At 43.2% G+C, this 27,647-nt stretch overlaps 2 protein-coding genes across 2 annotated transcripts; one reads left to right on the forward strand and one right to left on the reverse strand.

The window, feature by feature from the left end:
• The first annotated feature begins 32 nt into the window (after window positions 1-32).
• znf526 (zinc finger protein 526) lies at window positions 33-4,835 on the forward strand. The gene is made up of 8 exons (XM_033980803.2): window positions 33-358; window positions 648-1,053; window positions 1,167-1,333; window positions 1,426-1,521; window positions 1,738-2,486; window positions 2,562-2,694; window positions 2,776-4,317; window positions 4,401-4,835. Exons 2-8 carry the CDS (start codon window positions 762-764, stop codon window positions 4,572-4,574), a joined length of 3,153 nt encoding a protein of 1,050 aa, XP_033836694.1. The 5' UTR covers window positions 33-358; window positions 648-761; the 3' UTR covers window positions 4,575-4,835.
• A 433-nt stretch (window positions 4,836-5,268) lies between these two features.
• On the reverse strand, window positions 5,269-26,246 carry cicb (capicua transcriptional repressor b). The gene is made up of 20 exons (XM_055227599.1): window positions 22,448-26,246; window positions 13,320-13,475; window positions 13,071-13,245; window positions 12,839-12,950; window positions 12,556-12,738; window positions 12,350-12,482; window positions 12,052-12,230; window positions 11,838-11,976; window positions 11,582-11,679; window positions 10,505-11,501; window positions 10,293-10,432; window positions 10,024-10,184; window positions 9,471-9,655; window positions 8,907-9,326; window positions 8,414-8,835; window positions 8,175-8,332; window positions 7,951-8,102; window positions 7,611-7,745; window positions 7,398-7,523; window positions 5,269-7,202 (listed from the first exon to the last, which is right to left on the reverse strand). The coding sequence occupies exons 1-20, from the start codon at window positions 26,106-26,108 to the stop codon at window positions 6,919-6,921; spliced, it is 8,016 nt and encodes a 2,671-aa protein (XP_055083574.1). The 5' UTR covers window positions 26,109-26,246; the 3' UTR covers window positions 5,269-6,918.
• Window positions 26,247-27,647: the final 1,401 nt, after the last annotated feature.

The raw sequence follows: 27,647 nt of genomic DNA on the forward strand, positions 1-27,647 counted from the left end.
CAATCAGATTATCGATATTGCTTTGGACTACCGCATTGGGCGGGACTTCTGTTCACGAGCATGAAGGCGATCGGCGGGGAAACGCTACATTACACGCTTTGCAGAGTTTTCCAATAGATTTTAGTGTACTATATGTTATATTATCTCGAGATTACCACGGGGCTCACTACACTACCGAAATACAGCTGGATGAGCGACGAGTGGCAACTACAAAGGTGGCCATCCAACGAGAGCGGCTGTGAAGTAAGAGAAAGAAAGGCCTTCCGCGGCGGTTAGAGAGCTCCGGAGGAAAGTAGCTAGCGCCGCCTCACGACCGCCGTGCGAAGCGGGCATCCGCAGTCAGGAAACCGCGGTGTCGGTAAGCAGGTCTGCTTTGTCAAAAGGAGCGCCGCCAAGAGCTCTCCATGTGCCATCACACGTTTTAATAGCTCCTCTGATTGTATGAAAACGTCACAACAGTGCTACAAAACGGGACTGCCGACATATCTGTTCCAAAAGTAGACCTCGTCAGTGTTAGCAGCGGATGATGTAGCATATTGTTTGTTATTCATCGCCACTTATTGTTGAATCATTTACTATTAGCCATCTCTGTATCTAACTGATTTGATGATCACACTAAATAAAATATGTTATCTTGTGTCTTGCAGGAAGTAGCCCTCAAATATGCTCTGAGGAGGACAGAAAGAGTGACGAGAACAATTACTCGCCCCCCTCATTATTAACTCTCAAAAAGTCTAGGTCCTCCTCCTACAACAATCAGAATGGCTGGGCAACAGGATGAAGCAGAGGATGTATATGTGGAGCACCAGTACATGTGCAGTGAATGCCACGAGCTCTTCAACACTCTAGAGGATGTACTTGTTCACCAGCAGATCCACACTGCCCCAGAAGGAGAGGAAGCAGTGAATGCTATGATGGTCCAAGATATCCCAGAGGTGGGCCAAAACCAACAGTACCAGTGCCTAGAGTGTGGGACGCTTCTAGTAAATGCGGATGAGCTTTTACAGCATCAAGAAATGCATATGAGAGAGGTTGGAGCAGAAATGAGACAAGGTATTTTTCATTCATAACTATGTAGCTCTTTTTGTAGACCACTATTTGTACACATCTGTAGGTTTATATAATATGCAAAACTGTTTTACTAAAGAATTTTGTATTTGTTTTAGACTTGTGTGAGGTGGAAGTGGAAGTAAACCCAGAGTCTCAAGCTTCTCAACCTGTCCAGTACCAGTGCCTGGACTGTCTGGCTCTCTTTAACTCACCAGAAACATGGCTGGAGCATAGGCGCACTCACAGCCGGAGTGTCACTCATACCAATATTGACTCAGCAGTGGTAAGTGATCAAAAACACATTATATTAATCTGTGTCACTCACTCTATGGCTTGATGTAAATAGCTTTAACAGCATGTTTAAATTTGTAACAGGAGTATGTCCTTCAGCCTGATGGCACCATCACTCCTCTGAATAATGTGCAGAATCATGTCCTGAGTGAGGAGCAGGCTAAGGAGATTTTGGCACAGGTATACTGACTTTAATCATATTGTCTTGATAGTTATTTAAATCAAGTTTAGAACAAATCCTATCTGTGCTGTGTTAATTTTGTTCAATGACAAATTACATTTATTAACCTTAATCTAGTGACAAATTAGATATGTATGGCTATGAGGCCTGCAGATAATCAGGAGGCATTTCAGAAAGGTGTGTAGAACAAACTGAAATCTTGTTTTTATTTTCAGGTTTTTGCTCAACAGCAGCAACAGAAGAAAAGGTATACAAGCTCCAGACCTGTCCAACCCACTCGCCCATCACTACTGCCATCAGTGACACCGGCCCCTGGTTCTGCCACTATGCACCTGCAAATACTTACAGCACAAGCCTTAGCAGATAGATCCAGCTCTCCTCGCTCTAAGCTCTATTCTTCAGTGTCAGGGTCAAAAGTAGGGCGTATTGAAAATGGTGTTCAAAGACTGGAGCTGAGGTTAGCCCCTAATATTCAGAATGTTGCCCACCACCCGCAGTCAACTGAAATGGTGCTTTTAAGCCACCCATATGAATGCTCTGAGTGCTCCCTTCTCTTCAATACGCCTGAGGACTTTCTCCAGCACCAAGGGGAACACTTCCTGGCCCAGGATAAAGAAAGTGAAGAAACAGGGGTCATGAGTAGTTTTGATGAGGCAAGAGTGAGGGAAGAATTGGCAGAGAAGGCAACAGAGATTCGACTTAGTATTAAAGAAAATAAATCCTCTGTCTGGTCAAATCCACAAAAGTGTGATCTTTGCCATCGAACGTTTGCCTCTGCAAGCAGATTGGCTATTCACAGGCGAGTACATGAACAGGGCACGTACGAATGCTCTGAGTGTGGTAAAATGTTTAAAAGACCCATGTCCCTGGAGATACATATGCGCACTCACACAGGGGTGGCCAGATTCCTGTGTGTGGACTGTGGGCAGGGCTTTGCTACAGAGTTGACGCTAATAACTCACAGGTAAACACTACTGTTTCACACAATTGGATATGCATTTTAGTTATGTTTTATTATTGTCTTGCTTGCGTTTCACAGGAAGTCACACACTGCCAATCCTTTTTACAAATGCACTTTCTGCGACAAAGTGTTTACCAGTATGACCAAACAACTGTACCACAGACGAATACACCTAAATCATGATGTGTCTGCACCAACAAATACATCCATGGTATAAGAAATATTATAGTTACCATCTTGGCTTTCATAATTTATATTTTATGTTAGCTTGACTCCTTTTTTCTTTGTTTAGATTTCGGCTCCAAAAAGAGCATCAATATCTGCTCTCGCAATACTACAGAAAGTACGTGAGAAGAAGAACTCTCTCTGGGCTCCTATGGAACAGGATCAAGTAGAAAATCTCAACTCTAGTGACCCACAGAACCTGCAAACAAAGGAGGGACACAATGAGGAGAGTCAGGTGATACATAGCATGAATGTGTCCATAGTCGATAATGACAACATCCAAAAAACAGCTGTTAGCACAGAGCCAGAACAAACTGTGCTGTCCTCTCCTGAGGAAAATGCTGCTCAGACAGAGTCGACTGACTCTCCTGCTGTATCTACAGATAACAGCAGTTTCTCTTGTCGTAGCTGCTCCAAGACTTTCTCCTCTCAAAAGCAGCTGGTCCATCACAGAAGGAAGGCCCATGCTGCAGAGTGCAGCTTTGTATGTGGTATCTGTGGAAAGTCTTTCAAGAAGCAGATACATGTGAACAACCACATCCGAACGCACACTGGCGAGCGCCCGTATCAATGTTCTGATTGTGGCAAAACTTTCACTTTGCTTGCCAATCTAATCCGCCACAACCTCATTCACTCTGGAGTTAAACCGTACCGCTGTGAGGTGTGCCATCGCTCATTCTCCCAGTCCTCAAACCTCCGCAACCATAGTTTGCTTCACTCAAGTGCAGCAGTGCTGTCTTGCCCTGACTGCCCTGCTAAGTTTCGCTGGCCTGCAAAGCTTGCTGTGCATCGTTTTAATCAACATCCTGGTTCTCCAGCCCCGTTTTCTTGCCCTCGATGTGAGGCAGGTTTCATAAATATGAGGCAACGTGATGCACATTGTTTTGAGAAGCATTCCATCTTGGTTGGTACAGTGACCGAGTCAGAAAAGAAGAACCACAATGCACCAACATGTCCAGATACCACACCACAGCCGTCAACATCCTTCACAAAAGAAGCGCAGCCAGCAGAACAAGCCATTACTGGGAGGAGCTTAGATTGTAACATCTGTGGGAAAAAGCTCAATTCATCTGCAAATCTTCGTCTTCACAGGCTCAGCCACTTTGCTGTGGGCCCTGGTAGGCCAGGGAAACGTCCTAAGGCTCACCAATGTCCAGTTTGTGGTAAACAGTTTGTGTCTTCTTCTGGTGTAGCACTACACCAGAGGGTCCACACTGGTGAGCGCCCATTTCCATGTCAGGTATGTGGTAAGCGCTTTCGTCAAAACACACACCTACGCGAGCACCTGCGCACACACTCAGGGGAGCGGCCCTTCACCTGTGAAGTGTGTCACAAAAGCTTCATCCAAAGCATGCACCTGGCTGAGCACCGCCGCACACACACTGGCGAGAGGCCACACGTCTGCCCACTGTGTGGCAAAGCATTCAAAACCTTCTCCAACCTTCGAAGCCACAAGAAGACCCATGCCCGACAGCAGCAGTTGGAACAGGCCACTACTCCTGCTGCCATGGAGACTGAAACGGCTGTAGCTGTAGCGGACAGTGCCACTGTGGAAATGGCTAATGGACAGCCTCAAGTCATTCAGATCCAAACAACAGATATTCAGCAGGTCAGTACACCTAATTTATTAAATATAACACAGACTAGTGTGTCTAGTTTATTTGTATCAATGAAAACCGCTTTATTTTACAGATACAGGGTACTCCTACTATCATGTGTAATGAGTTTGGGGAGACAATAGCCATCATTGAGACCAGTGAGGGAGGTGCATTGCCACTGGAACAGGCCTTGGAGATCTATCAGGCAGCTCTGGAAAATGGCCTTGGATTAGACGGCTCCAATGTAGAAAGACTGCAGCTCCTATAATTTCTACATAAAAATATGGGTTTGTCATTGAGACCAATAAAGTTCCAATGTGAAAGTAAGAATTTGCCTATAATTTCACAGACCAAAGTCTTTAACAAAATTCCTTGCTGACTTCTTGTCTTGCATGAAATACTGTATAAGGACCATTAATTGTGCCTATTTTTGTATAATTAGTTTGACCATTTTTATAAAGTAGTATTTTTGTTTTAGATGTTAAATATTGTCTTTGTTGTGAATGTTAAATAAATTCATAATTCCTGATCTTAGGACTACCTGTTTTTAGTTGAAAGAGGGCATTTCAAATGAATGTATTAATATGGTCGTGAATGGCAGAGGTGTTAGGAACATAAAGGCAATGCTTCTAGCAGTCACAGGGCAGCTATGTTTATAAAAAAAAAAGCTTAACACCACCAGTGTGGCTGAAGAGTGATTGAATATTACAGCAATAATGGAATTTTTCTTTAGGTTTTGGACAATGTCATCTTGCAGCAGGACATTTCAATTCTTCAGGTCCAGGAGACCATCCATGTCACCCAATCATGCTTTTAAGTAAAATGTTAGTAATGTTTTTTCTGAGTTTGTGGAGATGTGAGACATATCCAGTGATCTGAAAAGGTTTAAGTGTCTGAGTAGGTGCTAATGCATAGTAAGAATGTTCATTTCCTTAATAAAATCAGACACAAAAATGAAACTATTTCAATTAAACACCTTTTATTTGTATACTGAAAGATACAGATACAAACTTAAATTATTTATATAAACTCTTGCTTACTGGAACAGCAAAACAAGGAGCATAACACAAAACATGAATAGTAATTTTTTCCATTTCATGTGTTTTTAATTCTTCAATAGTTGGGTCTTAAAAGTTAACTTGCTCAATGACAGATTTATTTTCCGTAATATTATGAGTCTACTGACTCTACAGTAATTATTTACAACACTACCAAGTCTTGCACAAAGACACAACCAGTATTAGATCCTACCAGCTCTTCTTGGTTAACCCTTTTCCGCAACCCCTTGTTTTCAATCCACCCAAATGGAAAGGCCAGGAGTGGAGAGAGCAATAAAGTGACAAAAGGAGGAAGCGGAAAGGAAAGAGGTGTAGGAACGAGATGTACAAGTGCTGCAACTTCAAGGAATAGGGATGCATATATGCTTTTGTAGAAAATGTACTTCTTATTACTGTTGAATTAGCACTAGGTCCATCTCACATCTGTTCCCCATTGAAATCAATAACAACTATGCCCCAAATCCTTGATGAGATGAGGCCAGTCAAGGGAAGACTACAGTGGGAAAACAAGGCAGGTGCAGAGGGGAATGTTACTTTAACTATAGGAATCAGCAGGAGTAAGGCAACACCTGCTCACTATGCAAACAGAACTAGGGAAGATGTTTCAATGTAAAGATCAGGATGGGCACAGTTGTAGGAATACAACAAACTCAATAATGGCAATGTTCAATACAAAAAAATAATTAAAAAGTTAATAAAACTGCTTGGCATAAGAGAATTAAAGTCCAACAAACCAACCCTTGTCAAGAGCCAGGATGTGCCATTAACCCTAACCCGCTCCTTTCATAGGCTAGTGAATAAGAGGCACAGGAATGCTTGTTCCTCCTTTCTGGCATGTGTTAGGGTCAGACTTGGCCAGATGGTAACTTGCAGGAATGATGGCACAGCCAGGAGTCCATTTAAACCGTTATATCTTCAGTCACTTTAAACAGACCAGCCTAGTGGTCTACAAACACTAAAATGGAAGGGATCCTTCCAAGTTCAAAGCAAAAGCCTCAATTGAAATAAGTCTTGTCTGCTGAGGGCCCAGCCCCAGTCAGCAGATGAGTGTACAACACTTAAAATACAAGTTGTCCCATAAGCAGCAGTTTACTGCAATTACTCCTCTAGCATTATAAAAAAAAAAAAGAAAAAAAAGAAAACATGAAAAGATACGTATTTATTTTCCAAAATGCTTTTTGTGTATCTGAACAGACAAGGCAGGTCTCCAAGTCCAGCATCACAAACATTTTCTTCGAGGCAAATCTGTAGCTGTACACAATGGACCTTGGTTCACTGGCTTTGATGAGGACTTCACCATGGTGGTAATCACAGAGTGCTAATTCAAGTCTGGAATAAAGTGATGTAGAGGTCCATTATGACGGGGTAAGTGTGGCATTGTTAGAGCCACTGCCACTCATGTCCTTTTTGGTACAAGGAAGTCCCTTTAAAAGTTGCTTCTTTTGCATACAAGTCTCTTGCACTTTGAAATCCAGGCTGCTGACCAAAGAAATCAAACATGAGCAGGTGAGAGTGGAGTGATTCCACAGACAGTAGTGGCTGTTGGTCACTCCCTCACCTGGAGGAGTCCTGGGAGTCACGTGGCTCCTCTACACCAGAGTCAACCCCATGCTCCAATTCCTCATCCTGCAGGTCACCTCGCCCAGACCCCTCTCCCGACTGAGAGCCAGAAGGTCCAGGGTTTGGGCCACCAAAGTCAGGCAAACCTAAACCTGGAGTGTCAGAGGGCGTGGCCGTCTGCATTATCTTCTGCCGGACCTCCCTTATTTTTAACTGCAGACACACCTTGGTTGGGAATATATCGGAATATCTGCTCTGGAAGGCTGCAGTGGCTTGAGCTATTGGAAGAGAATGACATGTTATTCAGTTGGGCAGATAATATGGAATTCAAATATTTGTGACAATGGTTATTTGGACTGTGATTGATGGTATAATGGCAAGTTCTATTCAAATTCAGTTAATAAATTACTGCTGTCTTGGCTACTAAATCTCTGTTAATATCACCCCTCACATATTAGTGAATCAAACCGCACCAGATGGAAAGAAGCCTTGCTCCTGGAAAAGCTGCATGACCAGTGCTCTTCTCTGGTCCAACGTTCTTCTCAGGGAAGAGTATGGCACCTTTTCAAACTCAAGTTCTGCCAAGATGTCCTCTCCCTCTGTATATCAAAATGTATCATTTATCATCATTTTATCATTTAAGCAGAAGCATTCCCTCTTAACAGTGAACATGTGAAAGTACCCACCTGCCCTGTCAAAGGTAAAAATGTCTCCCTCACATTTGGCAGCACTTTTAGGCGTGTTAGGCTCTGAGCTACAGCTCGAACGCCGTCGGCTTTTTCTCTTTGGGGAGGCTTGTTCATCGGGTGCCGAGTCCAGATCTTAAGAAAGAAATGGTCACTTAAAACATACTAAGAAAAACATGAAGTTTTCAAATTGTGGAACAGTTAAAGAATGTACTGTCTTTTGTTTTCCAACTGACAGACCTTGTGACAAGATTGACTATTTGCGACTACAGCTATGTTCAAGTTACATACAACTGGAGAATTAAACATACCTAAATGAAAATATAATCTATGCATTTACCTGTAGAGTTCTTCCGTTTGCGCCGGTAGCTGCCCAAAATAGCACGAGGCGACGTGGCCAGACTTTGTAAGGTTGGTGAAGGGAGGACCTCTTCAGGCCGAAACTCAGGGAGCTCAGCAAAACGCTCTTCAAAATAGACTTCTGATAGCACCCTAACAGAGCAACACACACCAAGTTATATTGGTTGAAATTTACTCTAAATAAATGCTCTGGTGTTAACTCACTTGTCCACAGAGTCAAAGGTCTTCTTTAACGGAGGTGGACGTGCCTTGATCTTTTTGGGAGTAGGAACCTCTTTATCACTCTGTGGAGGGGGTAGGCTGGGCTCAGCAGTTGATGGTGGAGGCAAAGGAGATGAGGGAATGGACTCCTTCCACCCAGCCTGTAAGCATCAAATTTAAAGTCAAATTTTGATGTTTTACATTTCATATTGTAAACAAAGAAATACATGTGTTTAGCCAACCTCTTTTGTGGTTGCACTGTCCTTGTTTCTGTTTTCATTGTCGGCTGTATTAGGGCCCTCTGGAGGTCGATCAGAGGAAGGCTCTTCAGCAGGATGAGGAGATGGTGAGCTGCTTTGTGTTGGGGGCTCAGTGTCAAAAGAGAACAGACTGCTAGCTGCTGCTTCTCTCTCCTCTTTGTCACGTTCCCTCTCACGTTCCCTCTCACGTTCCTTCTCACGTTCCCTCTCACGTTCCCTCTCACGTTCCCTCTCACGTTCCCTCTCACGGTCCCTCTCACGTTCCCTCTCACGATCTTTCTCCCTCTCCTTACCTCGACCTCCTCCTTCATAGCTGCCTACAGGAATGGTAGCCACAGTAGCCTTTACTTTCTGAGGAGCTCTAAGTGGAAGCTGGATGAGCTTTGATGTTCCTGTAGTACCAACTGTAGCAGAGACAAAGTTAGATCTCATGGAGAAAAAACAATTTTAGTGACATGAGAATAAGTAGACATACCGGATGTTTGAATGTGCAGTTGGGGACTAGCAGGCTTGATGGGAATACTAGAGCCACTGGAGGGTGCTATTGTGCTGCTGACGCTGGAGGACTGCGGCTGTTGGTCCAAAGGCGTCAGCACTTCTGCCTGCCTCTCAGGAGGCTTTTCACTCTGTCCATCTGGACCCCGGTCTCTGTCTGCTTGTGGGGGGGTTACAGTGATGGACGTAGGTGTGTGCTTAGGCAAAATGTGAGAGGAAGTGTTGCAAGGGCTGGAGACCACACCAGGGGGTGCTGCCGTCACAGAGACCACCCCTGTTGCCATGGAAACACTAGGTGAAGAAGGGTAGATGGCAGTAACGACCTGCCCTCCATTGCCTGAAGCAGGGACTGAAGTGGAGGTTTGTGGAGACTGAGCTGTAGTGAGGATTGGAGGCTGACCTGGATAACAGCAGGAAATTGTGTTATTCCACCACAAAAGCACACAATAAGACTATTATGCACAGGAAGTACAAGAGAAAAGGCTTGTATTGTATTAAAGTCCTGCTGAAAGAGGAGAAACCTTAACATATTCAAGGAACAGACCTGCTATCAAAGGCTGAACCAGGGTCTGTCCAGGTGGTGCGATAGCTGTGAAGCCCAGTGTTGCTATGGGTGATGGAACATATGCAGATCCGGGCAGGGGCTGTTGGGAGGGCGGTGAGCCTGTTGTTGTGGAGACCAAAGGTAGCGTGGACGGGACCCCCGGTGTGGAGTGGACATAGGTAATTCTGAATGAAAAAAAATACAGGAAAATGATGTAGGTGTCCTGAATACAATGTGAATGTGTGTTGATTACCCATAGCTTATCAAAAGGAAGACAAAAATAAAAGTGCTGCAGTGAGAGTTGGATAGTGAGTGTACTGCAACAGCACTCTGTGATTGGTGCTATATATGTGCGTGTGTGTTTGTGTGAACATTAGGAGCTGAGTGCTGGTGTGGGGGTGGTGAACAGAGGCAACTTGGGCCACCAGCAGCATGACTAATGTGTCCAGAATAGAGATGTACAGCTACAGTTGCAACTCTTCTAGTTTGGTTCCTAACAATTGTACAAAAATAAACATTAATGACATTAACCTGTTAAAATCAACCATCCTACCTGTTAGACCCTGGTGGAAGAAGCATAGTCTGGGACGGGCCTGTATTTGGAGCTACCACGGTAGCTGGACCAACTGTGACCGGAAAAGCACTAGACGGTTGGACTGCTGTGCCCTGAGGAAGCCCGGGTTGAACTAAAGGCATCGGGGCTATCTGTATTAACTGATACACAAACAACATAAGACAATATTACGGATTAATAAAATGCAAAGTCTGTATTATCATAAAAGAAAAGTAAAGCACAATGAGTATTTTTTTTAGGCGACTGACCTTGTTTCCAGCCTGGGCACCATTCTGAACAGGAAGAGGTGGCGCCACAATAGGAAACTGCTGGGCAGGGGCTGGTGCAGTCCGTACAGTGGCCATGGGAACAAGCATTTTACTCTGGAGCACTGGGGACTGGGTTTGCACTGAAAGACATAATGTATAAAAATGTATATACAATAATATAAACCATAGAAAACTGTCCTTTAAGTAGTTACCTCTGGTGCCTGGGCTGACCACACCCAAAGAGGGGCTTGATGTATATCCAGCTAGTGAACTTGAACTGGGCTGCTTTCCATTGGTCAGGACTGTGTGTGCAGATGGAGCTGTGGGTAGGTTGAAGATACTGGTTGGCTGATTAAGTTGCTGAGGTGGACTCTTGGGATTGGGGTTGGCAGGTAAAGTGGGCAGGATATATTGAACTTGCGTGATTGCCTTTCCCCCTGTGGGTGCTAGGGAAGATGCAGGCAGGAACTGGGGCTGAAGTATGGGCATAGGCAGGGGCCCATTGGTCTGACTAAGTTGGGCTGACGTGGCACTAGAAAGGTGTGGCTGCTGCTGGGAAGGCGGGGGTTGAGGAGAGGGGCTGATAAGCTGGACAGCAGGTTGTCCGGGCAGGGGTGTACCTAACACCAAATTAGTGACTACACTCCCTGGGCTTACTCCTGCACCAATAGGACTAGGTGATGAGGAAGAGTAATACCCACCGCCAAGTGCCGTAACACCACTTGCAGATCCTGGCCCGATCAGGACCTGTTGCTGCTGCTGTGGGGTCATGGACTTCTTTTCAGGTGGATGTGAGCTTGGTGCGGGCCCTCCTTCTCTGGGCTTACTGGCTAAAGGGAGTGGTGTGCTGATGACAGGACGCATCACGTTGGTTACCACGGTGGAGGCTGCTCTCGAACCACCAATGCTTAATCCTGAACTTGGACCCATTGTAGATGATGAAGAAGGGGGTGCTGCACCCGGCGCATTAGAGATGCCGGACTGGCCAGGCATAGAGAAAGAACTTGGGAGACCTATTCCTTCAGCAGAAAGGTTTGTGTGTTCTCCATCACCTCCACCCTTTCGTCTGTGCTCTGTAAACCCTGCCCCGAAAGATCTGGCTTCCTCAAAACGCTTGCTGCTGCTTGGATAGGAGGATAAGGAGACACTGCGGCCATGATGAGTGGAATGAGCTGAAGATGATGAGCAGATAACTGGGGCAAAGACTCTCTGGTGAAGAGGAAACAGGGAAAACTGTACATTTAAACTACTAGAAGAAAATAAAATACTACATTTGCAGTATGACATACCTTCCTTTCCGTTTCATCTCCAGAGCCATTTTCACTATCACTGTCTGTAACTCGCTCCTTGCATTTGAGATCTATGGAGCTGTTCGGATAAGGGTCCTCTGTCGAGAGTAAGAAAACAAGCTACAGCAAAGTTTTTGAAATCTTATCACATACAGTAATTAATATTAATAATTATATATTACATACATACATATTACTGTGTACCAACCAAAGCAAAGATAAACCAATATTATATACCATATTTAAATATTTTTACCAATGACATCATCATCTCCCTCCTCTTCACATATGACCATCCTCTCTTCATCACTGGTCATGTCCTCACTGACTCCACGCTGGGACTGTGACAAAGGTGGAGCATGTCTTGAAAACTGATTAACACCCTCTCCACACATCTAAATGAACAATTATATGGCTCTTATTTTTGTTACATACTTCTTCATTTTACTGTCATACCTAATAGGTTTTACCTGTGCCAGTTCTGCCAGAGCTTGTGTATTGCCTCTGCCACTCCGCTCCAGGCTGTGCATGGCACTTTGTGAAAAGGCTCGTGGTCGGGTGAGCTGACTCCCATGACCTTCCACTGTACCCCTCTCAGAAACACCCACTAAACCAGGGGGCACTCCTTTTAGCTCCACAGAATGAGGCTCTGTTTAAGAGTGGTATAAAGACATATTCAAAATTTTATAATAATATCAGGTATAACATCACTGCTGTTCCATCACTGATAAGTTGTGATTTTTGTATAACAATGTGCTGTACACCAACCTGTGGACTCCGACATGCTTCTCTCCCTTATGTCTTTATTCCCTGGGACACCACGACCCTCAGAGCTAGACTTTTTCCTGTCTTTGTTACACCATTTCCAATCAGGATGGGCTTTGAAATGTGCTTCTTTTACCTTAAAAGTGTGATAAAGGTTAATAGTAAAATTACAATTTTAACAAGAGAATCTTAGTTTAGCATTTACTTACCTGAAAGGCCAAGTCGTGGTACTTTTGTTTCTCCTTTGGTCCTAACGCATACCACCATTCTCCAAGAATTTTGCTGACTGTTCTGTTGTCTTGGTTTGGATGACGCTGATGAACTAGAGCTCGGTGACGCTTACTGAATATCATAAATGCATTCATTGGACGTCGTATATGGTCCTTTTCTCTCTAAATTAAAGTAGAACAATAAAAATGCATTTAAAATGTGATCAATCATTTTTGCAGTTATTTTTAAAAAGCTACATTTATTTAAAAAATGTAAAAACACCTTTCCAGGACTATTTTTGTCTCCATCTTTTGGTAGTGCACTAAGAGACTGTGTACGTCTCTTCACTGGTGATGTAGAGAGAGGTTGTTCGGGGACCACACCAGGAAGAAAGCTAATCAAATATTGGCAAAAAACAATGTTATATGTTAACATTAAGACATTCAATATGATCCAGAAACAAAATTAATTCTGTATTTATGCAAGGCCAAGAGAGAAAAAAATATTAACTCACGGATCATCAACATCACTCTCTGTTTCACTGTCTGGCCTCTCCCTCTCTGCATCTCCCTTGTCTTTCTCTGGAGGTGGCTCCTCTGCAGAGGGGGGAGGCCGGGATGGAGGAACTCTTTCTATGGTGGGAGGGGCCTCTACAGGCTCCTGTGGCTGAGCTGCCACCCCATGTACTTCTTATAAGACAAAAAAAAAGTTAGTTTATGAATAATAATTAATTTTGTATTAAAAGTGAAACACAGTATTTTACCTGCTCCTGTTTTTAGAGTGACAGCTTGGGGGTGGTTGACTGCGTGATGGCCCTCTCCTGGCTGAGAGGATGAGTCTGATTGGGTAGGTGCCAGGAAAGGAACTAAAGAATGCCAGGGGAAGACTGGAACAGACCGTGGTTCTACGTTGGTCCATACTGCAGAAGAAAAATAGACGAAATGATGGTTAACGAGATCTAAAAGTTGCAAAGAATGTGTACCCATAGGTACTTACAATAACAGAATTGTTAAATACTAGTTATGAACAGAATAATATGAGCAAATCTGTCAATAAGAAGATCAAATGAAATGCATGTGTAAAATGAGTACAATCGCTAAGCATCGAAATAATTTTAACAGCAGTGGAACAAATACATAACAATGGTTTGTATTTGTTTATCATGTAAAAATCATGTTTATGAAGTAACAAAGCAACCTGAAAAGTTTTGAAAACATCAAATCATAGCAGGACAGCTGGTACATATAAATGTTAGACTTGGAATCAATACAGTATACTGATTCAGTATGATTTAATTTTCAATTTTATGTTATGCGAGCTGACAAAAAAACTAACCAAACATGCTTAATCCTTGGCGCAGATACTGAGGATTCTCTGATGAGTACATCGCTGATGGATCCTTGATATGACCCTCAGAAGCAGAAAGAATGTGTCCTTTAACCTTTTGCTGTTACAATCAGGTAGTGAGCCGTAGACAATCCAAACCGTAATATTTCAGTGGTGTCCAAATCCGTATCATCCTCACAAGCTTGAGTCATCGCAATTGTAACTGCTTCATGTCCTAATCTGCACAACGTGGCATTATGTCCACTTTCAATACAAGCAAAAATAGTCAGATGGTCCAAATGTCTCCGCCACCAAGACTGCCGCAATCTAATACGCACCTTTCCAGTGAACAAAATGTACTGTAAACATTTATAATAAATTTCGACCTATCAATGCAAAAGGGAAATGCAACAGTGCTTAGGTAATTAGCAGAATGGTGAATGTAATCGAAGAGAGCGATCCACCTCCCTTTGGTCTGATTACCCCCGGTGCCCTCTCCCTGTTTGTTTACATTACTACAGCCGCTCGGACACAAAGGGGTTAACAAGGCCTCCAGCCCATCCGCGGCCTCGATTAAAGCATCTGCCTGGGAACTGCGCAGTCTTCTCGGGTCATGGAAAACGTTGTTCTGCGGCGGTTCTGTGAGCTCAACCGTTGGATATGGACCACTACACGGGCTGAGCAGGACATGCGCTGCAAAAGGAGGGATAATCTAAACTAGATTCGATGTGGGCCTTGCTAAATATTCGTATACTGTACAGTTTAAAAGGATAATTCACAGATGACATCAGGGGAGAGATGTTTAACAGTATCTTGGATCAAACGCAGCCTCAAGTTCATCGCTCCAGATGGGGCCAGCCTCTCGGGAACGCCCCTGGTCGTGCACCCACCTCAGACACAAGCGAAAGAAACGCAATTGTTCTCATCTCATATCTGAACTACAAAGGCGTATATTCACACTTTTGGCCCTTCAGATCAATCTGTTAAGCCTGCCAACTTTTTACACCATGCTCTCAAAAATGATCTAGGTATCTGCCTCAACCTGGTAATCTGGTCAACACCAACTCACTGTACCTACACATGAACAGAGACGCAACTTAGTGTTTACTACACAAGAAGATGTCGTCCGTGGTGAATGTGGTGCATTCATCCATCACCCAGTCCCTAAAACATAGATTCAGATGATTATAAAGTAAATCATCAGAAAGAACCCTTCGTGATCAAGTAAGCGATGTGTTGTACAGTAGCACATCCAATGAATGTGCCCCTGTACCTGACGTTAGCTAGACTGATGAAACAACAGCAAAAAGCGACCACGGTGAGACCTCTGACTCTTTGAGAATACCGAAGACAAATGAGGAACGGCTTATTTTCCCTCCTCTCTGAGAAACGCCAGACCAGAGAACAAAGTCATAACCATACAAAGAGCTTTAAAAACCCGAGATTCATAAATGAACGCCGATGTTGAGCTCCGTGTCTGCAGCAGGTTAGCGCTAGCCGCTCCGTGTGAAAGGCACTGGCGTGCGCATCGTCCGCTTAGGATAGTACTTGATAATATAAGGGCCTCTTTGGTCCATATAGGTCCTTGTATTGTTTCTTCGCAACATAAAATCCCACTTTACTCCATTATTTTGTCTCAGGCTCTTGAAATCCTCGGCCCTTTCTTTCTATTTCCCTCCCTCTTCCTCTTGTTGTAAACTAGGCTGCTCGCTCGCCCCCCCCCTCGCACTCATCCCCTCCCCTTCTCGTCCTGTCAACCTCGCCCAGCCTTGGCCCGCCCTCCTCTGCAAAGCCTGTCCATCTATTGGTCAGATCAGCCACCTGTCACAGAAAAATATCGCATCCTGATTGGCCGAAGTATGCGCAGGAATGCCAGTCATATGCAAATACTGCCAGACGATTGAATGTAACATTGCATATATACGGCATTATAATGCATAAAGGGTCTATTTATAACTATGTTATAATACCGGAATCTTTTATAATTGAAACGTCACAGTATATTATGGTTATGACTTATGAACACTGAAATTTTATTAGTCAATGAAACCCCACCCTCCTCTTACATCATTGGTCCAGGGTCGTAGTAAACTGTGATTGACGCTGTAAAGAACTAATCAAAACCTAATCCTCGGATTTAGGCCAGCCAATAGTTTAACATAAATGTGTGAGGTTCTCTGCCCCTTCACAAATTCACAGCTCTAACAAGGAGGCGCTGGTGAGCTGTGATTTCTACATGCTATTTAGTGCATGCGTTTTTATTTTCTTTAAAAAGTCAGAAGTCAAGGGCCCAACACATTTAATCATATATTAATATACAAGATATTTAGCATATACTTGTGCAACTGTGCAGGTCTTTCATGAAGAGCCATATCAAATGATTGCCTGTGATGAGTTAACGTTTCTGATTTCTCCACAGAAAAATTGCTACTTTTTGGCTTTCTGCGTGTGACATGCTTATGAAGCAAAGTACAAAAATTATTTTGAAAAGCAAATCAGTTCTACAATAGATGTAAGGAAGCCTTTTCACAAGAATTTCATTTGAGTGTGTGACTCTTTTAATTTTAGACATTTTAACATGCCCTGTGTTGTGACTTTTCCTATCACCCTTCTGGACATTCTACAAATCATGGTACAAAATTCTGCTAAATGACTTAATATGTCTATAGAGCTAGTTTAATAATTATGTAAGTGTCCTATCTTAAATAACATATTTTTAACCATTAGAATGTATTTTTTAGGGAATTCAGCAGTCACACCGCAGGACGTCAAGCTGGCGCACGTTCAAAGGTTTTCAGAAAAGTTGGATTTTACAAAGTAAGAATATGGTAAATATGTCTTTTAACCTGTAGCTAAACCCTTAACCCCTGAGCTCTTCCTGGTGGATAAATCTCCTCCTTCTAGTTTTTGTGTAACTGTCTTCTTAAATATATGATTTTTCATGTCACATCGCAGGACACCTTTTGGATTACAGTGTTAAAATGCTTACAAGTTTTTTTAGATTTAGAGTAGAGATAAAGGTATAATTTCATTAAATAATGCATACATGCCTCCCTTTATGTCAACACCTTTTTTTTCTTTTTTGTTAAAATACAAAGAAATGAAACATGGCTTTATTCTAAAACAATGTGCAATTCATAGAATACATTTTTGTGCACAGTTGAGGTAAATTTTGTAATAAGAAAAACATTATGTAGAAAATTATTTGAAGCATAATGCAGAAAGTGTGCCTCACGTCAAGTACCCAAATATAGTTTTGTCTAGTCAAGACCAAATACTCCTCACCCAGGAGTCTGGTAGGCTACATCATATCAGAGAGCAGTGTGGGAAGAAATAATGAGAATAGCAGAGAGTATATTATGATGTGGAAAAAGTAGAAAATGGGTGGTAACATTATGGGCTCAGAGCAGGACCAGTGTATAAAAATAGACACAGTTGTCAGCAGGAGAGAGGGGGTGGGTGATTTTAGAGAAAACAACTTGTGCAAACAGAACTTAAGTAGAAAGGGTTTAGGGCAGTGATGTGAAGATACAGCGTTCAACTTAAAATTGTTTGTCATGAACTCAAACTCTCGTAACACAGTAAATGATGAAAGTGATATATGAGTAACCGTCATAAGCTATTTGGTGAGAGTGAGACAAGTAAAGATGTCATAATTACATTTCTAGCTGCACATGGTCGTTGTTAACAGTATTTGTTTACATCTTTGATAAGACCATGTGTTAACCAAAGCTGAGAGATGTGTAACGTGGGTAGCAGGTTGTGCAGTGAAGGAATGATAATGTAAGGTAAAGGGCAAATAATGGTAGGCTTAACGTTCTTAGTCACATCTATACATGATAGAGAGGTGTGAAGAATGAGTTTAAGAGAAATTCCCAGTTCAACTCAGATTTCATGCTGGCAATGCAATATCTGTGTAGGTATTCAGGCGCATCCATTGGCTGTCCCCGCTTTGTGAACACAGACATACCTCTACCTCCCTAATATATCAATCACACTTTACAAATAAAACTTTTCTTGTCTCATCACTTCTTCTCCAAACCATGTATGCACCTCGGCTCACTCTCTCTACTCATCCTTTAATTCATCTTCCACCCCAGTGCTCTGTGTCTCTCGCTCCCACAGCCCAGCATTTGCTCCATCCAATTATAACTCGATCTACCAGTCCTTTGCAGTTACCATAGCAACAGCTATGTTGGGCTAAGGTCCCTGTGTCACCCATGGTCACAACTTCAGCACTGACCACATTATTGTTTAGATTGGATTAAATTCTAGATGCAGTCATTCATTACAGACAATAAAAACATGTAGCACTGATGTGAAGTTCTTTGACTTTTAAATCAATATATATAAATATATATAGATTTTTTTATTTTTCAAGATATTCAAATTATCAGCACTCAGAGGTTCAGCAGTGTTTGCATATACTCCTTAATGTCAGATGCATGGAGGTTTTGGAAAAACAGTCTACAATAAAGTGGAAAACTTAGACCTATCACAGGTAGGCTACACCACTGTGAGGAAACTTGTAGTATGTACATGTGGCCATCTGAGGGCACCACTAGCCTGCAAAAAGAATGTCCACAAAACCTTACTAAAATCCAGAGCAAAAGTACTAGAAACTGGTAAATATTGCTTTCTATATACTGCACTCAAAATCATACACAAAAAGTTTGACATTTAATCAAGTTTAACATAACGGTAATTATTTCATAAATGTGTCCAAAAGGGTTGATGCAAACACCCAATGGATGAAACAAATATGCTGTTTACAAACATATAAAATAATATGCTCACATGCATATAATGAAAATTTGTAATCAGTTCAAAAAGTAACATATCAAATGCTGCAAGAGCTTAAAAGTGCATATCAGTGCAGAAACACAGAAGTATATTTGCCCATGACTTCTGTGGTAAAAAGTACACCACTACACATGTTTGATGCCAGTCTATAGAGCTGTGTGATCCAGATGTGGTTGTTGCCATGGTCAGGAAGGATATGCAGAGCTTTAAGAGTTACGTAAAGCAGGGGCGGGAGGGAGCGAGGATGTTATTCCCGGGTATCCGTATCCGGGTAGACCAGGATCAAGAGAACCGAGCAGAGAGTTGGAGAGCCATACCACTGCATTGCGATGACGCGAAGGGTTAATCCTAACGTGTCATTATTTTTGCTAAAACAATGCAATATGGGAGAGGGATGAGAGAGAGCAAAGAAGTAGAAAAATACTCATCCCAGTGGAAAAGTGTGCGTATCATTACTTTTTTGGAGTATAGTATGAACGGTGAAACCACGTATCTAATCTTTATTAACCAAGGAACTTAAAATTGTTGGAATCTGTAACAAAAATGTAATTTAAACCCCTGGATTAAAACACAACAGCTTTAACATTTAAGGATGCAAAAGTTTTATTTGTTTGTTTTTTTTAATATACGGTAAGAAGATTAAGCTGTTAGTATCGTTTGTATATTTAATGTTTCATTTCCAAACTTCAGGTACTGTGTAAATAATGTAAAACTAATCACCATACATGACTGCTCCAGTTTCTGAGAGCGTGGGGTAATCCCATGTAGGAGTTCCTCTGTGTAACACACATGCACAAACACACACAAGAGGAAAGCTGTTAGGCTACTTCTATTTGTGAATATTCTGTGTTATATACAGGCAACCTCTCTGTGATGTTTGCTTTGTTGCCATAGCAACAGACGTTTGGCGCTCACACATCATATCCGGTCCTCAAAGATTGACGCTTAGTTACTCTGTTTCCAGCACACACACTGCACACGTGACACCACAGGCCCTTTCATCCTTCACCTTGCCCCATAACTTTTATGTCCCGTATCTCCACACTTATACTAACTTTCTCAACTTGTGCATCTCTTATACACTCTATGATAGTTGATCTAATAAAACACCGACTGACTGTAAAAGCCACATCATTTTGGTGCTGCTCTATGGAACATTTAGATCCCATTTTAATCTACATTTATTTAAGGACACACACAGTCCAAACAAAAGCACGCCTCAGTTTTTCACCAGGAACTGTTGCTATTGGCATTATAAAAGTTCGCTCTGACATCAGACAAAATTTCCCATGTTGTTAAGTAATTTTTCAGATTAAAAAGAGCAATGGAGGACAAGTGTTGCACATTCTACCTGTACACCTCCTCAATCTGTAAATCACAAACATGTTACACATAACTTTGGATGCACACTTGGAGTTTCCTCCTCCTATTTCACTCTCTCCCCTGAGTATTTCCAAATCTCACACGCCCCATCTCCCGCCGCAGAGAACACCCACATAAGCCCAAGCACATTTTCAGCTAAATGCACACTCTCTCACACATAAAGCCATGCTATTCATTCACTCAGCGTCCTCTCCGCTGCAGAAAGGAAGCGTGAGGAGGGACCGTACACTCAAAATGACAGCGCTGCCTTCCCTGTCCACTTTCTGTCACACCACAGCTATACGCGAACTATATGCTGGCTATATACTGACTATACACTCTCATACACACACACAGGAGCGTATGGTCTGGCCGCCGTGAACTCCGCCAACTCTTCCTATGTGTCCATATGTAGCACAGCAGAGAGGTGGGCTCGGGCAGCTGATGGTGAATAATACAGTCTCAATGGTACACAAGATGCATAGTACGTCCTCTTTCCCACACAGAAAAACAAACAGCTTCACACGCCCACATGAAACAGTGAAACCTACAAAACTCGGCCCGTGGCTATATCTGTGCACAGTTAATGGAGGAGGAGGAGGCTACTTTAAAACAATTTTCAAACGCATGGCCCTGCACTGGCTCCCACTCATCCCAAAAAGTTTCTATTTGTTAAACTTAGAACTCAGTATCAATGAAGCCAACACATATACAAAAAAGAATGGTGTGAGAAGTGTGCGTACAATTTCTCACTCTCCCACATACACACGTTAACTTCTATAATTTACATAGCACTTGATATGACAACACAAATTTTGTATTCAATTGCAAATATTTGTTTCAAGTTCTGCACTAGCTTATCCTCAATATAAAGGGACAACTTTTTTCCTTTTTTAATGTTTCCAATGATTTTTTTTTATATTTATTGTTTTAGATTATACAGTTATATAATTGAATTACCAAATACACACCACTACTAACTATGCTCTAAATCTACTTATTTAGTTTTAATTACATTACAGCCTATTTTGCAAGCTGCGTACATATTCACTACAGTTTTTTTCTCCTCGGTGGTGCAGGACCATACCTTGAAAAGTCCTTAACGTGTTTCTACAAATTAAGCACTTGGTGGTAGCAATGAAGTATATTATTTTTAAACAATTGTACTTTTTTGCAAGCATTGGTTCCTTTTTTCTTTTACATATTTCAGCCCTGTCATCTTTGGTTTTGTGGTGTGACATAAACTCCACCATCTTATAGAAAAAGAAATTCCTCCATTTATACATGTGCCTGTTTGTATGTCCTATGGTGTGACAGCTACTGTGCAGAATTCTAAATGATTTCAAATATCGTCTGCACAGTGTACAGTGTGTGTGTGTGTGTGTGTGTGTGTATATACAAATAACTGAAAAAACATTAGATTATCAGTAAGAGTTAATTAATTGTTGGTTTCTTAAAAATGTATTTGTATAGCTACTATAACGTCCTGTTTATCCTTATCTATAACTTAAAATAGGTGAGTTGCACAAAACATGTCTATTTAATAGATGTATATGTTATTTTCTGATAGGCTGAATAGGGCAAAATGTGAATGAATTGGGAGAGGAGTCTGGGACAGGCATCAACGCATCTGTCGTGACTTATTTCGGAGGATACTACCTATACGCATTTCACACACATCTAAATGAATGATATGACTGTTAAACATTAACTAATGCATTACCATGCAAGCACTGCAGCTATTTTTGTTAATTATAATACACACACACACACACACATATATACATATGTGTATGTATTTATATATATATATATATATATATATATATATATATATATATATAATATATAATATATATATATATATAAACATATTTGCTATTTAGCTGGGATTAATGCCAGTGTGTGTGTTTATCTCCCAAAAAGAAATTCAAAAGCATTGAATAGTTTTGGGGGGTTTTGTAGCCTAATGCATAACAATTTCTTTTTATGGGTCTGTTCACATACTAAAATAAGATTTGTTTTTGGAACTAGCTGTTAGCAAAATAAAAATAAAGTTTAACATTCAAAGCAGTTGACTACTGACAACGGATTTACTATTTATATATTTTATAAAGTTTGACGAACTTTATAAAATGTGATTACAAAGGGATATTTACAAAACCTATATGAAATTATGGGGTAAGAAAACTTGTGTCACACTCCCAAATGTAACAATGAGCTGCAGAGTATGCAAAACACAGGAAGTGACGTTATTCATCACAAACTGCTGATAGAAACTAACATCATTTTAAACTTACAACTTATCAAGCTAATTGAGGTAATATATTCATGATAGTGTTTGCTAAAAGTATTCTGTGTAAAGTATTGCTGTTCTTGAGCGTGTGTAAAGCCACTCACCTGTGCCAGGGCGTCCCATAATGATGTCCTTTCGAGGGGCAGGGTGAAGGCTTTCTGCTGGCAGGATGAGGGGCAGGAGTGCGGTGGGAGATGGGTGGCAGGGAACAGGCTGCTGGAGCTCCCCTCCAAAACCACTCTCCCTGTTCTCCCCTCCATCCTCACAGCTGTCTGTGCTGTTCGCAGTGGGAGCCACTGTTGTGCTGACGGTCACTGACAGGGCCTGCAGGGGGGCAGCAGGGGTGTCAGTGGTGGGTAGAGCAGAAGGTGAAGGGGACACGAGCACCAAAGTCTGGGCTGGGCTTCGCAGAATTACTGTGCCATTGGGAATGCTGCCTGAGGCGGCATTTATGGGGACAGGCACCTGGAGGCCAGAGATGGGCTGAGGGGTGAGAGTCACAGTAGTGTCTGTGGTAGAGTCAGCGCCCGCCTCAGACCCTCCTCGTCCAACAGGGCACTCGGTGAATTTGGCCAGAGGGACTTCAGGATTTCTGACAATAACAGGGGAGTCACGCAAAGCCTGCTGGGTAACTGGCACCATGCGGCGAGAACCTCCATCAGGTGGCAGCGGAGAGGGAGGAGTGGGAGAGACTAGCAGAGGAGGAGGGGAGACAGCAGCAGCAGACGGAGGTCTACTCGAGGAGGGCGTAGTGACTCCCCGAGGCCGGGAGAATGTGGGGGTGTGAGTACGGGAATGTGCAGCTGGTGATAGAACCCTGAAGGAACCACTGAGCTCGCCCTGCTCCTGTTCCGTCTTGGGGGTGTAGTCATGGTGGTGCGACGTGAGGGAAGCTGGGGCAGGAGTGTCCGCCTTCCGTTTGCTGGGGCTCATGGGGACAGTAAAAGTCAGGTTGTTTTGAAAGGATGGCTGGATGTGACCAGAGGTGTGCCTCTCTTTTTCTCCTCCACTGTGGGCAGTTTTAGAGCCCCCGGCCCCCCCTGTTACCCCTGCCCCACTGGGCTGCCTGTGCCTACGATGTGACAGCACTGGGGAGGCTGTAATGGGGGAGAAGTTGGCTGGCCTAAAACCAAAAAGTGGGGAAGGGGAGGGAGAGGGGGCCGGGGAGAAGGGAGACTGGTTAGAGATTGGAGAAAAAGATGGTGTCCCTGAACGGGAACTCCCCAAAGACACGAGCATGGTGGCTGCCTCACACTCATCAAAGTCAAAGCGTGAGGACAGGTCGTGTGGGACGAGTGAGGGCAGCACTAGACGGGGTCTGGAGTCTCCTCTGCTGCTGGTCTCACTGCCCTCTCTCGACGTGTCGTCCCAGTCCAGCTCACTGCTGGCTCGGCCTCGCAGGTCAGATGGGGTGAGTGTACCTGAGCTGCTGCCCCCGCCCCTCTCTCCTCCAGCCGCCTCCATCTCTTTGGTCCTCATTGACAGGTGTCTGGAGCAGTAGCCTCTGCGCTGGGACTCCTTCATGCAGCCCTCCCTAGAGCACAGCCTCCGCCACTGCTTTCCATTAAACTTCTTGCGGATACCATTGGGGGTACACACTACGTCACCCTTTTTATATTTCTGTTGTGCTAATGACAGGGGTGTCCTGGAACGAGAAGAGGTAGAGGAAGTGGGAGTGGGGGTTTGGGATGGAGTGGTTTTGGATGGAGGTAGGTTAGAAGTGGGATTGTTCATATCAGAGGTTAATAAGGCTGGAGAAGGGGGTGGTTGAGGACCAGTGAGGGTGGACAGGTGCGGAGGGCCCAGACCTCGCACCACAGTGAGGTGAGGGGAGGAGGAGGGGTAGCCACTGTTTTTAGACAGGAGATTTGTGTTATGAGGGGTGCCGACCGCTGTTCTGGGTGTAACAGTCAGGCCCATATTTAACTGGGAAAGTTCCACATCTTCAGGAATGTTTGCCTGTTTTTGTCTCTCTGCCTGCACTCTTATGTCAGGGCTGGCCCCTATGCTGGGTGCCCCAATAGTAGAGTGGGACGGTGGATTTACATTAACATAAGGACGTCCCGCAGTGGTCCCCTGGTGCGAGAAACTATGACCTAGCCTGCCCCCTCCTCCAAGCACCCCCATTCCCTTACTCAACTGACACACCTCCCTCTCCACTTCCATCTCCTCCCTCCGCTCCCTCTCCTCCCTTTCTCTTTCTCGCTCCCTCTCCTTTGCCCTACCACCGTCCAAATTTGGAACTTCCCAGGGAGGGGTGAGCAGTCTCAGGCTCTGTCGAGACACCCAAACGGCCAGTCTTTCGTTCTCCTTGCCAGTTTTCTGCTTATCCAGAATCTGTTCATCGAGGAGCACCCGGTAGGGAAATGACACCCCAGGGTGGGGGTCCACCTGTGTCACAATTCCTTCTCTGTAAAACAGAGGCCCTCCCTCTTCTCCACCAAATGGCACACACACTTGTGTTCCCACAGCCACAGGTGCCATGCCAGGTGGGGGGGCATCCAAAATTAACTCCACAGTGTTCTTGGCCTCAGGCGATGATGTAATCACAGTATCACCATGGAAAGGGTATTGAACAAGTCTCTCTTCTCCTTGGAGCTGGACTTCAACTGTCCCTCCACTCACACAGCGCACTACACCAGGCTTAAACACACGGGACAGTGCACCCAAGTCCTTCCCATTCACCCCACTCTCCACACTCTTCTTTATCTGACAGGCAAGAACCCTCTGGTTTTTCATGCCTTTGGCCAGCGCTTGAGCAAGTCCATCTGAATGGCTGACCCCCTTGGGTGATGAGTGGCAAAGGGGGGTGGGAAAGTTAGAATGACTTGAATGATTTGGTCCTGTGGCCTCCACCGTGTCCAGCTCGGCTGAGTGCTCGCTGGCCGTATCAGTGGACGAGGAGTGCACTGAGTTTGGCGTTCCTTCAGACTCATTCTCGATGGGCTCCTTTTGGGAGCCCTCTGTCCTGAGAGCCCTGCTGTCCATAGGGATAAAGTGATTCACTTGTGTTGCATTACTACCCACAGTTAGCTGTGGGGGAATATTACCTGAGCAAGTACTATTTTTACTGCAAATGTTATTGAGAAAATTATTCCTGCTACTATTGACCATGTTGCTGATGGCGCTTTTATCATTACTATCACTATTAATGTTGCTATGTTTGATATTATTAATCTTGTGGATACTGTCACTGGCTTTGTTGTTGATATTGTAGTTGTTTTGAGAAGAATCAGGGCTGGGGGCATTAATGGCAGTCAGGGCGTTATTCACAAAGTGCTCATATGTATATTTCTTCTTGGGGATGCGGGCTTTGAAAGTGGCTGTTTTCCTACTTGAGACCGAGGTGGTGACGTGGCTGTGATTTGTGGCTGCCGGGGGCATGGCTGTGGAGACGGGTGCTGAAGGAGAGGTAGAAGATGCTCCGCTTTCTGCAGACGTAGTGCTAGTTCCATTTGTGCCTATCATTTTCTTCTCTGTCTTTTCTTGTGGTTGCTTTGTGTCCTTCTCGACTGACTCCACAGGTTGCCTCAGTGCAACAGGCCCTACCAAGGGTGCACTGCTGCTTATCATTGGCTCCTTGTTAGTGCTGTAGGCGATGGGCGGAGTGTGTTTGCGTGGGGAAGGACTACTCAATGTTTTGGTTGTGTGCTCTGTCGTCTTGACAAGTGTTTCCCTCCTGAATCTTTTGGCGTCCTTCTCTGGGGGAGAATGCGGGCCCCCCCTTTTCCTTCCCCGGCCTCTTGGTTTCTTTATTGGTCTCATGTCTTCTTTCCCCTTTAACAAAGTGCTTTTAATTGCGTTCCTTCTACTTCTCTCACTTTTAAGGCACTCCTTTATATTCAGTCTTCCTTTTTTCTTTCCTTGTTTGGCTTTTTCACTTTTTGTCTTCTCCTTTAGAAGCTGAAAAACAGAAATAAAAAATATGTAGTCACTGATGTAGCAGTACTTATCCATATAGGTGACTTGTATAAAATATTCAATTCCACTGGAGAGTGGAATTGCAGGTAGATGCAGGTATTGTCTAAATATTTTTTTAAAAAGGGTGCGAGACTCTAACCACAGTTACGACAATTAAACAATAGATAAAAATCTCAATTGAGATCATTACAATAATGTTATTAGGAAATACATTCAAAGCAGTGGATATTACTGCAGTATAGACTGGGTCCATGTAATGTCTGAGAACAACTAAAGATTTTAAGAGTAAAACCTTATAGTGGCATGTGACTGCCACAGTCCAAAGATAAATCTACCCATTCAATCATCACATGTATTACCATTTAATGGTAATACAGCATCAGTGTATTACCATCAAAGTAATAAAGAAAAAAAAATCAACGGGACATTTGTGCATTTATGAATTTGCATAAGATTGGGCAGTCTAAGAGAAACAGTGAAAAAAATCTGTCTGATCCAGGATCATTCATAATCTGAATGACACAAGACGTACTCTTATAAACGTTACATCAGAGACTCATCCAAACTAACTATCTTCAAAATATCTTTGAAAAAATCCACTTCTTTCACTGAGTGACTGTTATCATGAACTGTATAGAGCTTTGGGTATCTTAAAAAGCACAATGCTATGAGACCATGCAACACAGAGTCACTGCTTGACTGAATCAAAATGGTCTTACACAAGTCCCCTTATCTAGACACTGTTCTCAATATGCGGTGATCGGGTAGCTTCCCACGCTACGTAGTACAGACCTCATGTGTTGTGTTTTTAGCTCGGAAAAGCCATGCTAAGCTGCATTTAAATGGACTTTGATCAGAGCCGGTTCTGTTGAGGTCACCCAGACGAGCACCAGCGAGACAGCCCTGCACAAGTGTGTGTCTGTGTGCTCAGATACAGCCTGTGTGTGGAGGGTGCTCTTTGGGAATTTCCAGTCTTCAGCGCACACTGGCCTTCCCTCTCTTCTCTCACTCTTTTTAGACTTTTTTGTCACTATCTCAGTTTTCTATGGTCAAACATGCTGAAAATATAAATGTGATTTTTTAAACTACTGAGCAATCACACTTCATATGTTTGAAAATGAAAACAAACTATTGCTAATATATAGTAAGCAAATGTCAACTTGAAAGACTAAGAGGTATTCTATAGTGTCCTTATTGCCTTATTATTACAGTGTTCAGGCTTTAAGCAGAGGAAGCACAAATGAATAAATAAATTGCTGTAATGTTCTACATACCAGTCATTGGCCAGTGCGGACAACCCTAAGACCTGGTGCTGAGGTGTTAAAGAAAAAAGACAGGAAGGAGTCAGGCCACTGACTAAAGACATGCAGAGGATCTGAGCTG

The sequence above is a fragment of the Periophthalmus magnuspinnatus genome, chromosome 16 (assembly GCF_009829125.3).
Source record: "Periophthalmus magnuspinnatus isolate fPerMag1 chromosome 16, fPerMag1.2.pri, whole genome shotgun sequence".
NCBI lineage: Eukaryota > Metazoa > Chordata > Actinopteri > Gobiiformes > Gobiidae > Periophthalmus > Periophthalmus magnuspinnatus.